The following is a 15,560-nucleotide window of genomic DNA, read 5'->3' on the forward strand; positions in this document are numbered from 1 at the left end:
GACTGGGGGCAGGTCAGGGGGTAACGGGGAGTTATTGCTTAATGGGTACAGAATTTCTGTTTTCAGTGTTCAGTGAGTTTTGGTAATGTAAAGTGGTGAGGTACAGTGTACCACTGAATTGTACACTTAAAAATAGTTAAAATGGTAAATTTTCTATTATATATGTCTTAACACAATAAAAATTTTAATAAAGGATATTGTTAGATGGTTTGTGTTTTTATTCTATTTTCTACAGAAAATTTGTAGAAAGAGAACTGTTCAAACCTGAAGAAGTACCTGAAAGACATGATTTATCTTTTTTCCCAACTGTAAATGATATAAAAAATCACATCCATGAGGTACAGAAATCCATGAGAAATGGAGATATGGTATATAACTCAGAGATTATTCCAGCAACGGTATGTTTACAGCTGTAGTTCCTTGTTTTATTATAGAATCTTTCTCAACTTCTGTTAATATTTGGCCTAATAGTGATGGCTTATGTTATTCCATATAATAACTGATATGAGAAAAATAGTGATATCTGTTTCTTGAAATATAAAATCTATGACCTCTCAGATAGTGATTTGACTAAATTATTTTATTACTCTCACAAGAAAAGTCAGTTAATTTCCCTCTATAATTTTAATAACAATACTTATCTTCATTTTAAAATGAACATATTTTATCTCTATAGAAAGTGTTATTTATTTATTTAACAGACATTTATGGAGTATATACTATGTGTGTCTCCTTTTTTTAACATAGACGGTCAAGTGTAAATAGAATAGTTGAGACTTGAATACATAAAGTAATGACTTTGGTTTCATGTTCTTCCTATGGATATCAATTTTACATCATACTATGATACTGTAGTTTCCTCCTGAATATTAGTTATTTTGATGAAAATTTCACCTACTCTGAAGACTACTATAATTACCCCAAAACTACTAATTAAAATTCTGCCAGTGATATAACATTAAAATCTAAGTTCTCTAAAGTTTTGCTATCTAAACTCAGTAACTGATCAGATTTTTTTTTTTTTTTGCTAGAGCAACTATTCTTTGCTATCCAAAAACTATTTAATAACTCACAATCCTAAATTCTGAACTAAAATAGTTTTGATTAGCAATGGTCCTTGCCATTTAAACTGCTATCCAAATTGCTATTTGAACTCAGGAACCAAATGTATTCATTTAGTGAGATATACCTGTGCTTTGAGAATGTGAACAAGTGAAGACAGTAATTACAGAATAAAGCACAATTATACTATGACTGAATAAAATGATAGTTGTACTGATATGTTTTAATGTTTTTTTCCTATATAAACATTTCATTATTTTTATTGAAATAAAGATTCCTATTTCAGCTTCAGTGGACTACAGATAATGGGAATATTCTCAGGGAGACTGTGACAGTTACATTTGCAGAAGGTAGGCTGTCTTGAATACCTTTAAAATACAATCAAAGAATGTTAAGACTGCAAGGAGCTTAAGTTATTACGTCATCTAATCATATTTTTTAGATGAGGAAACCATGGCCCAAAGAGGCAAAATGTTATCAAATATCAAACTATTTCCAGTTATTTAAATATCCTCCTGTAATCAGCTTTTATCCTTCTTTTTGACTGAAGTTTTAAGACTGATAATTACCAAAGTCAACTAGAAGGTAGGCTGATTCCAGTAGAAACAGCCTTAAGAAACCTTTATCTGGAAATTGTTGTGTATGGTTTGCTTTTTCTCATGTGTTCTTACTCCTGTGTTCTCTTCAGTATTCCAGGCTTATTTCAACCGTTTTGCACGTGTTTTTCTCTCTTCAAGAAATGTCTTTTCTCCTCCTTTGCTTGACAGACTCCTCTGAATACTCAAAGAGTAATCTATTTGACTTGAAGCGCTCTCTTAATTTCACCCATGTAAATTTAGATATGCACTCTTTTGTATTTACCTCTGCATTTAACATGGTAATCATTTGTTTGCACATCTGTATCTTTCATTATGATTTGAGTTCATCAGGAACGGGGATTGTATTTTATTCAAATTAGCGTACTAAGAGCCTAGTATAATGCCTACTAAAAAGTTAACACCTATATAAATGTTTTACAATGAATTAAGGAATAACTATATATTGAATATACCATACAATTATTTCTTTATTCTTCTCCTTATTCACCTACAAGAGTCACTTTGCCTACAGAATAACTTTCCAACTCTTTAGCATTATTCATTCATTTATTCCACACATATTTCACTTACTGTGCTAAATACAGAGTATAGAAAAGAGCAGGTAAGTTTCCTGCTTCATGGAACTTAAAGTCTAGCAAGAGAAAAAGACATTGAACAAATACTTTTAATTAATTGCTATTATGAAAAATACCATGAGAGAGATGTGCAAAATTGTATGGGAATAGTGTTGGAGACTTTTAATTTAGTCAAGGGAATAGGAAAGTGAACTTTAGAAAGTAACTTTTAAGCTGAGGTCTGAAGAACGCATAGAAGTTTGCTGATCAAAGAAGAAATAGCAAGTGCACAGGCTCTGAAGCAAGAGTTTGCCATGTTCAAGAAACTTAGGAAGGCTAGGGTGGGTGTAGTAAAGATGATGCTAGGAAATAAAACTGGATAAGCAAAACAAGTTTAGGAGGCCATTTCACCTGTCCAGATGAAATGTGGTAGTGGTTTAGATTATACTTAGTGACAGTTATACTCGAGTTAGACTTAAGAGTTATTGAAAGAACAGAGTCGAAAAACTGTGGTTATTGATTGAATAGGTGTAAGAATGACCAAGAATGATTCCTGAGTTTCTACAATAAGCAACTGACTGATAGTAGCATTTACTGAACTCAGAAACAGTGGCAAAAGAACTATTCCTTCTAGGGTCAGGGCAGAGAAAAAAGATCATGAGATCAGGTTTAGAAAATTTGAGTGTCAGAGTGTTTTCAATAGAATGGATTGGGAGGAAGCCATATTGGGGTGGTTAACGAATGAATGGGAGATGAATAAAGAAGTAAAGAATGTGGACCACTTTTTTTTTTCATTATTTGACCTATGGTAGGTTTACAGAAAAATCATGCAGAAAGTACAAAGTTCCTATATACCCCTTCTCACACACAGCTTTCCTTATTATTAACATTTTGCAGTAGTGTGGTACCTTTGTTACAATTGATGAAATGATATTATTATAATTATACTATTAACTCTAGCCCATAGTTTACATTAGGATTCACTCTTTGTGTTATACAGTTGTATGGATTTTTAAAATTATTTTTATTCTGGTAACACATATAAAACCTATACTTTTCCACTTTGTCCAATTTCATCTATACAATTCAGTGATGTTAATTACATTCATAATGTTGTGCCACCATCACCACCACCATTACCAAAACTTTTCCATCACCTCAAATGGAAACTCCATACCAATTGAGTACTAACTCCCCATTCCTCACTCTCACCCAGCTTTTGGTAACCTGTAGTCTAGTTCTGACTTTATGAATTTGCATATACTGCTTATTTCATAAAATGTGGTTATATCATACTTGTCCTTTGCTGTCTGGTTTATTTCACTCAATGAAATGCCTTAAAGGTTCATCCATGTTGTAGCATGCATCAGAATTTCATTCCTTTTTGTGGATAATATAGTATTGTATGTATATATCACATTTTGTTTATCTGTTCATCTGCTGATGGAAACTTGGGTTGCTTCCACCTTTTGGCACTTGTGAATAATACCACTATGAACATCAGTGTGCAGAAATCTGTTTAACTCCCTGCTTTCAGTTCCTTTGGGTATATACCTAGAAATGGGACTGCTGGGTCATATGATAATTCCATACTTAACTTTCTGAGAAACCACCAATCCACAGTGGCTACACCATTTTACATTTTACATTTCCACCCACAGTGTATGAGGATTCTCACTTCTCCACATCTTCTCCAACACTTTTTACTTAATGCAGACCACTTTTTCAAGAAGTTTGCTATGAGAAAGCATGGGATTGAGACAAAGTATTTTAAAATGGAAGAGATCTGAAGAGATAGAGGTAATGGGAAATCAATAAAATTTCCATCTGATGGCTTCTTTTTTCTCTTTAACTAAAGAGTATAAAGAATGAGAAAAGGTCTCGAAAAGAATGCCAAGGTTTGAGGAAAATTAAGATTAGAAATAATCCCTAATAATAAACATTGTAAGGTTGACAGATACAGGTGGAGGTCCCTTTGAGGTTAATGATTATGAATTAATGTTAATAGTAACAGTGAATTTCTTCTTCAGTGGCATGAAACTTCCCACATATGGGCACAGGAAGGCATTTTCATCTAGAATTAGTATTTTACTGGGAAGATATGTCCAAAGGAGAGAGGCAAGGGAGTTTAGGGTATTTGCAGGACAGTGATTGAAATCATAGACCTAGGACTGTAAGCTGAATGGGGAGAGAGTTTTATAAAGGAAGAGGTTGATGGATGTTTTAGTTTCTTTGGCTGCTGAAGCAAACACCAGTCAGTGGTTCAGCTTAAACAATGGGGATTTTTTTGTTCACGGTTTTAAGGCTAAAAGAAAGTTCAATTCAAGACATCATCAAGGCAGTCCTTTCTCCCTGAAAACGAGGTGTTCTGTGGTTGGCTGTAAGGCCCATGGTGGCCTCTCTTGGCCTCTCCCTTCTCCTCAGGATTCCGTTGATACTCAACTTCTGGCTGCTTCCTCTGTGACTTTCTCTCTTTGTCTAAATTTCATTCCACTTATTAAGATCTCCAGTCATAGGATTAAGGCTCAATCAGGAAATTGACATGGGTCACACCTTAATTGAAATAACCTCATCAAAAGATCCTACTTCCAGGAGAAAGCCATGGGAGTGAGAAGCTGAAATCAACAGAACCAGGAAGAAAAGGGAGAGACCAACAGATGCCACCATGTTCCTTCCCATGTGGCAAAGGAGCCACGGATCACTGGCAGCTGCTCTTTGGGGAGAAATATCACGTTGATGATGCCTTGATTTGGACATTCTTACAGCCTCAAACTGTCTGGCAGGATTTGGGGTGGATCTTGACCTCCAGGGCATGAAGTCTTTGGAAGAATTCATTTGCAAGACTGTGCTCATTACAATGTTTCTCTCATTCTTTATTAGGGATTATTTCTAACCTTAATTTTTCTCAAACCTTGGCATTCTTTTCGAGACCTTTCCTCATTCTTTATACTCGTTAGTTAAAGAGAAAAAAGAAGGCATCAGATGGAAATTTTCTTTATTTCCCTTTACCAAGACTGTCGCTGCAGACCAGAACAACATCTTCAGAGTTTGCTGCCAAAATAAGACACTCTAAACAAATGGTTGAAGACTTTAACAAGGGTTGACTCTTCACTGCAGTTTTTGCATGAATTGGCAAAACAAGATTGCTCATCTGAAGGGAGATTTTTCTCCCTGTGGAGCAGAAACTAGCCAGCAATGACGTTAAGCTGAAATACAATTTTGTGGATGCTGGCAAGTTAGCAATTACACTCTAAAGCTACACAGAAGCCTGGGTCTTTTAAATATAAACTAAATGAAGTTTCCAGACTTAAGGGCATAATTTCCAGAAGCCACTGCAACAAAAGCACCCATAAGGAGAGAGTATCTCCCTGTTGCCCAGGAGAAAATCCTCAGGACTTTCATTTTAAAATAAAATCACTCTTTCCTTAAACAGCAACAAAACAGGGTACTGCTTACAGTGGGTTCACATCCCTACAGTAATGGATTAAGTTTAAGAATGTTTTTCTGGGGTACCTACACCTCCAAACTACCACAATGGATGTGAAGAAAATTGAGGGATCATGGATTGCAGGTTCATGTGAGGTTGAAGAACAATTGTAGTAGAGTACCTGAGCAAAATTCCTGGAAAAATAAGAGTTTCTGATGTCAGAATGGGACGTTTGAATTAGAAATTTTAAAGGTATCATAGTCTAGTGTATGACCAGAGGTGTTGGTGGCTGCAGCAGAGGGAAGTAGAAGGACATCAGAAATGAAGAAGCCAAGAAATGTAAGTCCTGTTTAATCCACTTATTATTTTTTAACAGTTTTATTCACACACCATACAGTCCATCCTAAGTGTTCAATCACATAGTTATGTATTCACCACCACAATCAATATGAAAACATTCCCATTTCTTCCGAAAAAAAGAAAAATAAAAAAAATCTCATATTTAGCTTTGGCATAGTGCCTTTGTTAAAATTAATGAAAGTATATTACAATGTTACTGTTAACTATAGACCTTAGTTTGCATTAATTGTATTTTTTCCCATAAACCATTCTTATTAACACCTTGTAATAGTGACATACACTTGTTCTAATTCGTGTAAAAACTTACTTATATTTGTTCAATTAACCACCATCATTGTCCACTCTAGATTTCACTAAGTTTTATGGTCCCAATTTTTATCCTCTAACATTCCTTCTGGTTGACATACATGACCCTAATCTTCCTCTCTTAGTGATACTCACTCAGCTTTGAAGCACAGAAATATTCAGTTTTGAGGAGGTCCCATTTATTTTTTTCTTTCATTGCTTGTGCCTTGGGTGTAACATCTGAGAAGCTACCTTCTATCACTAGGTCATGAAGATGTTTCCCTATATTTTCTTCTGGGAATTTTATGGTGCTGGCTCTTATATCTAGGTCTTTGATCCATTTTGATTAATTTTTATATAGGGTGTGCAGTAGGCATCCTCTTTCTTTTTTTTTTTTTTTTGGATATGGATATCCAGTTCTCCCAACATCATTTATTGAAACCATTATACCCCAGTTGAGAGGATTTTGAGCCTTGTCAAAAAATTTATTAACCATGGATTTGGGGGCCAATTTCTAACCTCTCAACTCATTTCCATTGATCAATATGTCTTTCTTTATGCCAGTACTATGCTGTTCTGTCCATTGTGGCTTTATAATATGCTTTAAAGTCAGGAAGCATGGGTCCTCTCACTTCATTCTTCTTTTTCAAGATATTTTTGGCTATTTAAGGCCCCTTTCCCTTCCAAATAAATTTAATAACTAGCTTTTCCATTTCTACAAAGTAGGTTGTTGGATTTTGATTGATATTGCATCAAATCTGTAGATCAATTTGGGTAGAATTGACATCTTAATGACATTTAGCCTTCCAATACATGAACATGGAATGTCTTTTCATTTATTTAGGTCTTCTATGATTTCTTTTAACAATACTTTGTACTTTTCTATGTACAGGTTCTTTACATATTTGGTTAAGTTTATTCCTAGATATCTGATTCTTTTAATTGCTCTTGTGAATGGAAATTTTTTCTTGATTACCTCCTTGGATAGCTCATTACTACTGTATAGAAACATTACTGATTTTTGTGTGTTGATCTTATATCCCACCACTTTGCTGAACTTGTTTATTAGCTTAAGTAGCTTTATCATATTTTGGGGGGGATTTTCTAAACATAAGATCATGTCATCTGCAAATAGTGAGAGTTTTACTTCTTCCTTTCCAATTTGGTTGCCTTTTATTTCTTTCTCTTGCCTAATTGCTCTAGCTAGAACTTCTAACACAAAGTTGAATAACAGTAGTGACCGTGGACATCCTTGTCTTGTTCCAGATCTTAAGTGGAAAGCTTTCAGTCTCTTACCATTGACTATGATGTTAGTTGTGGGTTTTTCATATATGTCCTTTATCATGTTTAGGAAATTTCCTTTAATTCCTACCTTTTGAAGTGTTTTTATCAAGAAGGGTTGCTGAATTTTGTCAAATGCCTTTTCTTTGTCAATTAAGATGATCATGTGCTTTTTCCATTTTGATTTGTTAATGTGGTGCATTACATTAATTGATTTTCTTGTGTTGGACCACCTTTGCATAACTGGGATAAAATCCACTTGGTCGTGGTGTATAATTCTTTTAATGTGCTGTTGGATTTGATTTGCAAGTATTTTGTTGAGGATTTTTGCATCTATATTCATTAGGGAGATTGGTCTGTTGTTTTTTCTTGTAGTATCTTTATTAAGCTTCATAAAATGAGTTAAGTAGTGTTGCTGCTTCTTCAACTTTTTGGAAAAGTTTGAGCAGGAATCGTGTTAATTCTTCAACTGTTTGGTAAAATTCTCCTGTGAAGCCATCTAGTCCTGGGCTGTTCTTTGTTTGGAGATTTTTATTGACTGATTTAATCTCTTTACTTCTGATTGGTTTGCTGAAATCTTCTGTTTCTTCTGGAGTCAGTGTAGGTTGTTTGTGTGTTTCTAAGAAGTTGTCCATGTCATCTAAGCTGTCTGGTTTGTTGGCATATAGTCTTTCATAGTATCTTTTATGATCTTTTTTTAATCTTGGGGTCTGTGGTAATGACTCCCCTCTCATTTCTGATTTTATTTATTTGCGTCTTTTCTCTTTTTACTTTGTCAGTCTAGTTAAGGTTTAGTCTATTTTATTGATCTTCTCAGAGAACCAACTTTTGGTTTTATTGATTCTCTCTTGTTTTTTTTTTCTCCATTTCATTTATTCCCACTCTAATCTTTGTTATTTCTTCCCTTCTGCTTGCTTTTGGAGTAGTTTGCTGTTCTTTCTCTAGTTTCTCCAGTTGTTCAGTTAGGTCTTTGGTTTTAGCTCTTTCTTCTTTTTTAATGTAGGCATTTGGGGCTATAAATTTCCCTCTCGGCTTCAGCTTGCTGAATCCCATGTTTTGATATGTGTTCTCGTTTTAATTTGTCTCAAGATATTTACTAATTTCTCTTACAATTTCTTCTTTAACCCACTGACTGTTTAAGAGCATATTGTTTAACCTCCATATATTTGTGAAATTTCCAATTCTCCAGTTATTGATTTCCACCTTCATTCCATTATGATCAGAGAAAGTGCTTTGTATAATTTCAGTCTTTTTAAATTTATTAAGACCTGTTTTGTGCCCCAGCAAATAGTCTGTCCTGGAAAATGTTCTATAAGCACTTCAGAAGTATGCATATCCTGCTGTTTTGGAGTGCAACAATCTATATATGTCTGATAGACCTAGTGCATTTATCATATTATTTAGATTTTCTGTGTCCCCATTGATCCTCTGTCCAGATATTCTGTTTGTTGAAGAGCATGGGGTGTTGAAGTCTCCCACTATTATTGTAGAGGCAGCTGTTATTCCCTTCGGTTTTGCCTCATGTACTTTGTGGAACTTTGATTAGATGGGTAAATATTTATGATTGTTATTTCTTCTTGGTGAATTGCCTCTTTTATTAATATAGTGTTCTACTTTGTCTCTTATAACACTTTTGCATTTGAAGTCTGTTTTGTCTGATGTTCATATAGCTACCCTAGCTCTGTTTTGTTGTTGTTTTGTTTTGTTTTGTTTTGTTTTGTTTTGTTTGCTACTGCTTGGAAAGAATAGCATTTTCTTCCATTCACTTTCAACCTATTTGTATATTTGTGTCTAAAATGAGTCTCTTATAAATAGCATATAGATGGATCATGTATTTTTTTATCCATTCTGCCAATCTGCATCTTTTGATTGGGGAGTTTAATTCGTTAACATTCAATGTTACTGCTATAAAAGCTGTCTTTTTTGACCATTTGTTCCTCAGGCTTTTATTTGTCAGATCTATTATTTTTCTTTCTTTTTATCCTTTTAGTTACCCTTACTGATAATCATTATTTCTATACTCTCTACCAAGCCTCTGTCTCCTTTTTTTTTTTTTTTTTTCCCAGCCAGCATACCTCTCTTTAGTATTTTTTGCAGGGCAGATCTCTTGTTAACAAATCTCTTCTGTTTATCTATGAATATTTTCTTTTTTAATTTTTTTATTATTTAACTGTGAATATTTTAAATTCTTCCTCACTTTTGCAGGACAGTTTTGCTGAATAAAGAATTCTTGACTGACCATTTTTCACTTTCAAAGGTTTCATAAATATATTGTACCACTGCCTTCTTACATCTATGGTGTCTGATGAGTAGTAAGCACTTAAGCCTTATTTGGCTTTCCTTGTATGTGGTGAATTGCTTTTCTCTTGCTGCTTTTAGAATTATCTCTTTCTCTTTTGCTTTTGACAGTCTGATTAGTATCTGTCTTGGAATGGGACTGTTTGAATTTATTCTATTGGGAGTACATTGGGCTTCTTTGATTTGCATATTTATGTGTTTTATAGGGGTTGGGAAATTTTCTGTTATTATTTCCTCAAATATTCTTCCTGGCCTTTTTCCCTTCTCTTCTTCTGGGACACATATGATTCATATAGTTTTGTACTTTGTATTGTCAATCATTTCCTTGAGATCCAATTCACGTTTTTCCATTTGTTTTCTCCATTTGTTCTTTTGTACATTGGAATTCAGTTGGTCTGTCCTCTAGTTCGCTGATCCTTTCTTCTGCCTCTTCAAATCTGCTATTGTGTGTTTCTAGTATATTTTTAATTTCATCTGCAGGAGCTTTCATTTCCACAAGAGCTGCTGTTTTTCTATGAATTCTTGAAAATTCTTTATGCTCTCTTAATGTCTTCTTAATATCCTTTATCTCTTTAACCATCTTGTTGAAATTTATTTGGGAAATTTGTTTGAACATCTTTGATTAGTTGTTCCAGATTCTTTGTGCCCTCCAATTTTTTAATTGGATCATTTGGCTTGGCCATATCTTCTTGTTTCTTGTTGTACCTTTTAATTTTTTTGCTGATTTGTGGGCATCTTGATTATCTTGATAAGATTATTTTGAAAGTTGGTTTCCCTCTCCTGTCTGAAATTTTGCTTCTGCTTAGGTTTACATTGAAAGTCTCCTTTGGCACTTAGTTTGTCAGTATCTCTCAGCCAAACCAGAGCCAGGGTCTCATGCTGGGAGTGCAGATCCATTCCAAAGGGGTCTTGGAGGGTATGCACTAGAGCAGCTTCCCAGACTGCACTTTCCAAGCTTTCCCACAAGATGGTGCTGTTAGGCAGCCTATTCCACACAACCCTGCCTTTCCCAGACTGCAGAAGCCCACTTGGCCTGGTCTGGAACTACTGGAAGCTACCGACTTTGGGGGTGGGTGATGGGCACCAGGAGTTGTATTGGAGTTCCTTCCCTTGCCCCTGCTTCTCTCTTTGTGGAAATATTAGAGCCATGAGCACCCTGGGTCTCCTGTGTAGAAAGGTGCAAGGCTGCAGAACTCAGAGAGTCACCCTTGCTGGCCAGCTGTTATATCAGGACTGTTCTGTGTCTCTGTCTTTTCCCAAGGGGAGGGCCTCTCTCTTCCAGATCCAGGTGCCCCTGAAGTTGTCAGTCTCAGAGGTGGGAGGTAGGCTACAGGAACTGCAGTGGAGTCTCTGTGGATATAATGGAGCTGCTAGCTCTGTGATTCCTCTGTGGAAGACTCTAGGCTGTGAGACTGAGAGGTTAACTTTGCCAGCCAGCAGTTGCACCAGGACTATGCCTTGTCTCAACAGCCAGCAAGAACCAAGCTGACACATAGCTGCCTACATCGGTGGTGAAGGATGGGTGCTTTTGAGTTCATTCAACCCTATTTCTCAGTCATAGTTACTCCATTTTTTCATCCAGCTCTTCCTTATATGTTTTAGTTGTTCTTCCCTGATCACCTGAGCCCCCAAACTGCTGCTTTGGACTGTTCTGCCTGTTCTCTAGGTGTGCTGAGTAATGGAGTTAGTTCTGCTTGTCCTTATTCTACTATCTTCTTGGAAGTCTCCTGATAGTTGGTTTTTTATTGAATTAAATAGATGAATATATTTGGGTAAGATGTAAAAATTATATGAGAATGTTTCAAATTCCCCTAAGGACAATTATTTTAAGAATTGAGATGTTAAAAAGGGGAAGTTTTTACTTTTATTCATTTATTCCAAAATGAGTTATTGAAAGAAATTTAATGCTATTATTATTGAGGACTTACTTTATGCACTAGGACTAGCAAAGATGAATTGTTTGGTCTTTGTAATTGAGACACTCAATAGGTTTCACACATCTGGAGAACTATAGTAGAGCATCAGAGCATAGAGAGTGGTCTAGTTCAGAGTTACAGATATAGAAGCTTTCAAGGAACAAAGTGTAGTTTCCTAGATCTCATTCTTGATCAACTGAATTAAAATCAATGCAGATTAAACCTAGGAATCTATTTTTAAAATTCCCTGAGTGACTCTGATGATCTGCCATATTCTAGAAATAGTGAATGAAATGACTTCTTAAAATCCTTTCCAAGACCACCCTGATTTAATTTGGCCTCATCTAACTAGGATGTTCAAAGATCTTACTCACAAATGAGACCATATTTTAACTGATGATAACATCTCCAAAGGTCCTATTTACAAATGGGTTCATACCCACAGGACCAGTGATCAGGGCTTGAACACGTCTTTATGGGGGACGTGATTTAATCCCCAACAGCACCTTGTATTGGCTATATATATACAGCACCCTGTATTCCTGCATCATTTCCTTGCTCCTCCACCAGTGAACTCTTTACCTCCCAAATAAATGGCTTGAACTCAAATCCTTGTCTCAGGAGCTGCCTCTGGGAGAGCCCAAACCAAGACAGAAAGACAGATGATAAGCCAGAGTGAAGACACTGCTTCAAGGAAGCCAGAGCTCAGCTGTGACAAATGCTGCTGAGATGTTAAGATGAGAATAGAAAAGTGTGCATCATATTTAACAACACAAAAGTGACCTTGGAAAAGGCAGTTTCAAGGGCTATGGCACACATGGAACCTAGACAGCAGTGGCTAGAAGAATAAATAGATGTGGTCTCTGCCCCAGAGAGAAGGAGGGATGATGATGACCTTGGGGGCAGGAGCCATGGAAAACAGAGAGACCAGGAGATGAAATGGACGGACACCCCACTGCATGGAGCACCTGATGTGTCTAGACATATTGAGAGGCAGTTCAGACAACTGGAAGAGAGTTTTGCAACTGAATTAGTGATAGTTACTTAGATAACTAAATAAACAAAATAAAACAATTATTAACTATAGAAAAACAAAAATGTACATAGGAAAGGAAAAGGAATCAAAATGTATTATATGGTTTGGCTGTGAATAGCATTACATAGTCATAGTCCTGTAAAACCAGAACAATAATTTAATAAAAAATAAAGATGTAACCATATTGGAAGAATGGAGGAAAGGGAGAGGAAATGGTGAAACAAGAGAAACACTCCCCCCCCCAAAAAAAAATCCTTTGCAAACTTTTGACCTTAATTCATATTCTAATTCTAATAAGGGTTGGAATAATGTGCAGTTTCCCAGAAGCCAATAAAAATTATTCTGTTTTAATAGTTTATTTTTTATATGACTTAGGAAATTCACGGAGAGAATCAATGACCACCAAAGTGGAAGCAAATCAAATAGGAGGTTCTTTGTCTCCAGAGCCAACCCACTTGCTCTCCTCACTTTCCGCATTTCAGCCCAAAATATTTGCACAATTGCAGGTAGGTATCCAATGCTATCACCAAATTTGAGTGATAGAGAATTGTTATAGAATTATAATAATGCTCCAATATATTTTCATTATTAATTTCCTGTGTCTTGATTTCAAATGATAATTCAAACAATATGTTTTGAAAAACTTTGAGGTTGACTATGAATGCAATAAAATTTAATTGTACCATTTTTTCCTTGCTTCTTATTTATGCCCTAACTTAATATTTGATAGTCAGCTATACTCCTATTTTATTTGTTCCAATTTTATATAAAAAGAATATCATGAGAATATCATACATAATAAATTCAAACATTTCGGTATAACTCTTTTTTGTTTAAAAGGGTTTGCATTTACAACCAAGGTTCACCTCTCCTGATGGATCACCGGCTTTGATGTCAGTAGATAATTACCCCTCCTCCAGTCCTTCAAGACTTCCGGATTCAATAGGAAATGCTGTGGTGAATAATAGTTCTCTACTGCTTGGTCAAAGTCATAGCCTTCAAACAGATACATGCCTAACCCAAAACAATAGTACTGCCTCTGCCATGGATAACCTTCCAGGACCAGATCAAAATCTAGTTGCAATGGATCAGCTGGTGGAAGTTGGAGATGTTGAGGGTACAGGAAATCTGGAAGGAAGTGTTCATCAGATTCTGTTGGGAGATGTGCAGACCATTCCCATACGAATTATAGACCACCATTCAGCTCTTAGTAAGTTAAAAATCAACTTATGATTTTTTTTTTACCATTTACAGACTTTCATTGCTATATAACACCACAGAAAGACCTATTATTTACACCCAGTGGCTTTATAATATTATGTAAATCAAGTAAAACTATAAGAGAAAGGGGAAATTTTTCATAGCATGAATTTAATAATGTTTAGACTTTATTATTTTTTCTTCTCCTTATTTCTAATTAAAATAAAAAATACTCATCCTCAAATTACCTGGTTTTCCATGGAGAATCTGTGGTGATGTTAAATCAGGAAGGTCATTTTAGAATGTATACACACATACAAAACTGATAAGAACAATTTAAAAAAAGGAAAACTTTTATTACAAAGGTTATGGAAAAATTGATGTATGTATGTATGTATGCGTATATATACATATACATACAAACACACAACGAAAAATGGAATGAAGTGGACAAATATAAAGGTTATAAGGAAGATTTTGAGTTATAGACTTCAGTGTTGAGTTCTATGGAAGTTGAAACAAAACATAAGGCTTGGAGTCTTGGGTTTAATCCAAGACCTCCTTACCTTCCCTTTGTAACCAACTCAGTCAATATAGTTGTAAACTCTGTTAACTCTTACTCGACCTAACAATGTCATTTCATTTCACACAAACTTTTCTGGATTAGACACTTACATGGGAAAAGATTTACGGTCTGCCTTTGAAGAACAAAAATATTTACAGAAATTATTCTTTAAACTTATGATGTATTTTCCTTCCATTCTTAGTCATGATACTTTTGTCTAAAGAAAACCGTGGGATAGCTCCTTCCAGAAGAGCCATTGTCTTTTAAATTTATTGGAAGCATTACTTTTAAGAAAATATATCCAGAGGGCTATGAAAGTTGTAATTATCAGTTGGGCCTCTAAGGAAATTTACTCAGAGAGGGAAAAGGAACATACATGAATTAAGCCTTAGGACAACTCCATGAGATAGTTGGCAGTTTCCCCCTTCTATAGTTGAGGAAACCAGGGCTCAGAGAAGTTGAGTAATTGCTTAGAGCTCATATCTAATAAGTGACACTGGGGATTTAAAGCCAGATCTGTCCGTCTCCAAAGCTTCTCTCCATTCTAACAAGTTTCCTCCCTCTATGTTGTACCAAGATATTTCTGGGAGCTGGAAACCAGATTGCTTTAAAAGTTAGCCTCTTTGGATCCAAACTTCCATAATTTGTCAAGTTGGATTATAATCTGAGGGGCTAGTTCAATTGATTATGCATTCTCAGGGTCACTCAAATCTAGCCTCTATTCTCTATGGTTGGGGCTAAATGCCAAATACCCCTCTATGTGACAGACATTAAGTGTATTCAACACACTTTTCTGAGCAAATATGATCCCCTTAACCTCTGTTCCCTATAGCAACTGAAAAACTGATACTCCTGAGAAAGAGAGATGAATATTGGATCTTAGACAAATATTAGATCTTAGTAGTGCTGCTGGTATGCTAACATTTAGATTAATTTGGTTATAAGTACTTTAAAATCAGAATGGTAAGTGCATTCTG

At 35.4% G+C, this 15,560-nt stretch overlaps 1 protein-coding gene across 20 annotated transcripts in view; it reads left to right on the forward strand.

The window, feature by feature from the left end:
• Positions 1 to 15,560, forward strand: part of CARF (calcium responsive transcription factor) — a 150,864-nt gene that overhangs the window by 58,105 nt on the left and 77,199 nt on the right. For 19 of the 20 annotated variants that reach the window (XR_005218745.1, XR_005218748.1, XR_005218744.1 and 16 more), the window contains 4 exons: positions 236 to 398; positions 1,349 to 1,412; positions 13,194 to 13,324; positions 13,659 to 14,028. Coding sequence is in view for 9 of the 20 variants with exons in the window: in XM_037849081.1 (XP_037705009.1) it covers positions 236 to 398; positions 1,349 to 1,412; positions 13,194 to 13,324; positions 13,659 to 14,028 (728 nt within the window). In the remaining 11 variants the exon portion in view is untranslated. The remainder of the gene's footprint in view (positions 1 to 235; positions 399 to 1,348; positions 1,413 to 13,193; positions 13,325 to 13,658; positions 14,029 to 15,560) is intronic. The other variant, XR_005218750.1, reaches the window with a different exon arrangement.

The sequence above is a fragment of the Choloepus didactylus genome, chromosome 9, assembly GCF_015220235.1.
Source record: "Choloepus didactylus isolate mChoDid1 chromosome 9, mChoDid1.pri, whole genome shotgun sequence".
Taxonomy (NCBI): domain Eukaryota; kingdom Metazoa; phylum Chordata; class Mammalia; order Pilosa; family Megalonychidae; genus Choloepus; species Choloepus didactylus.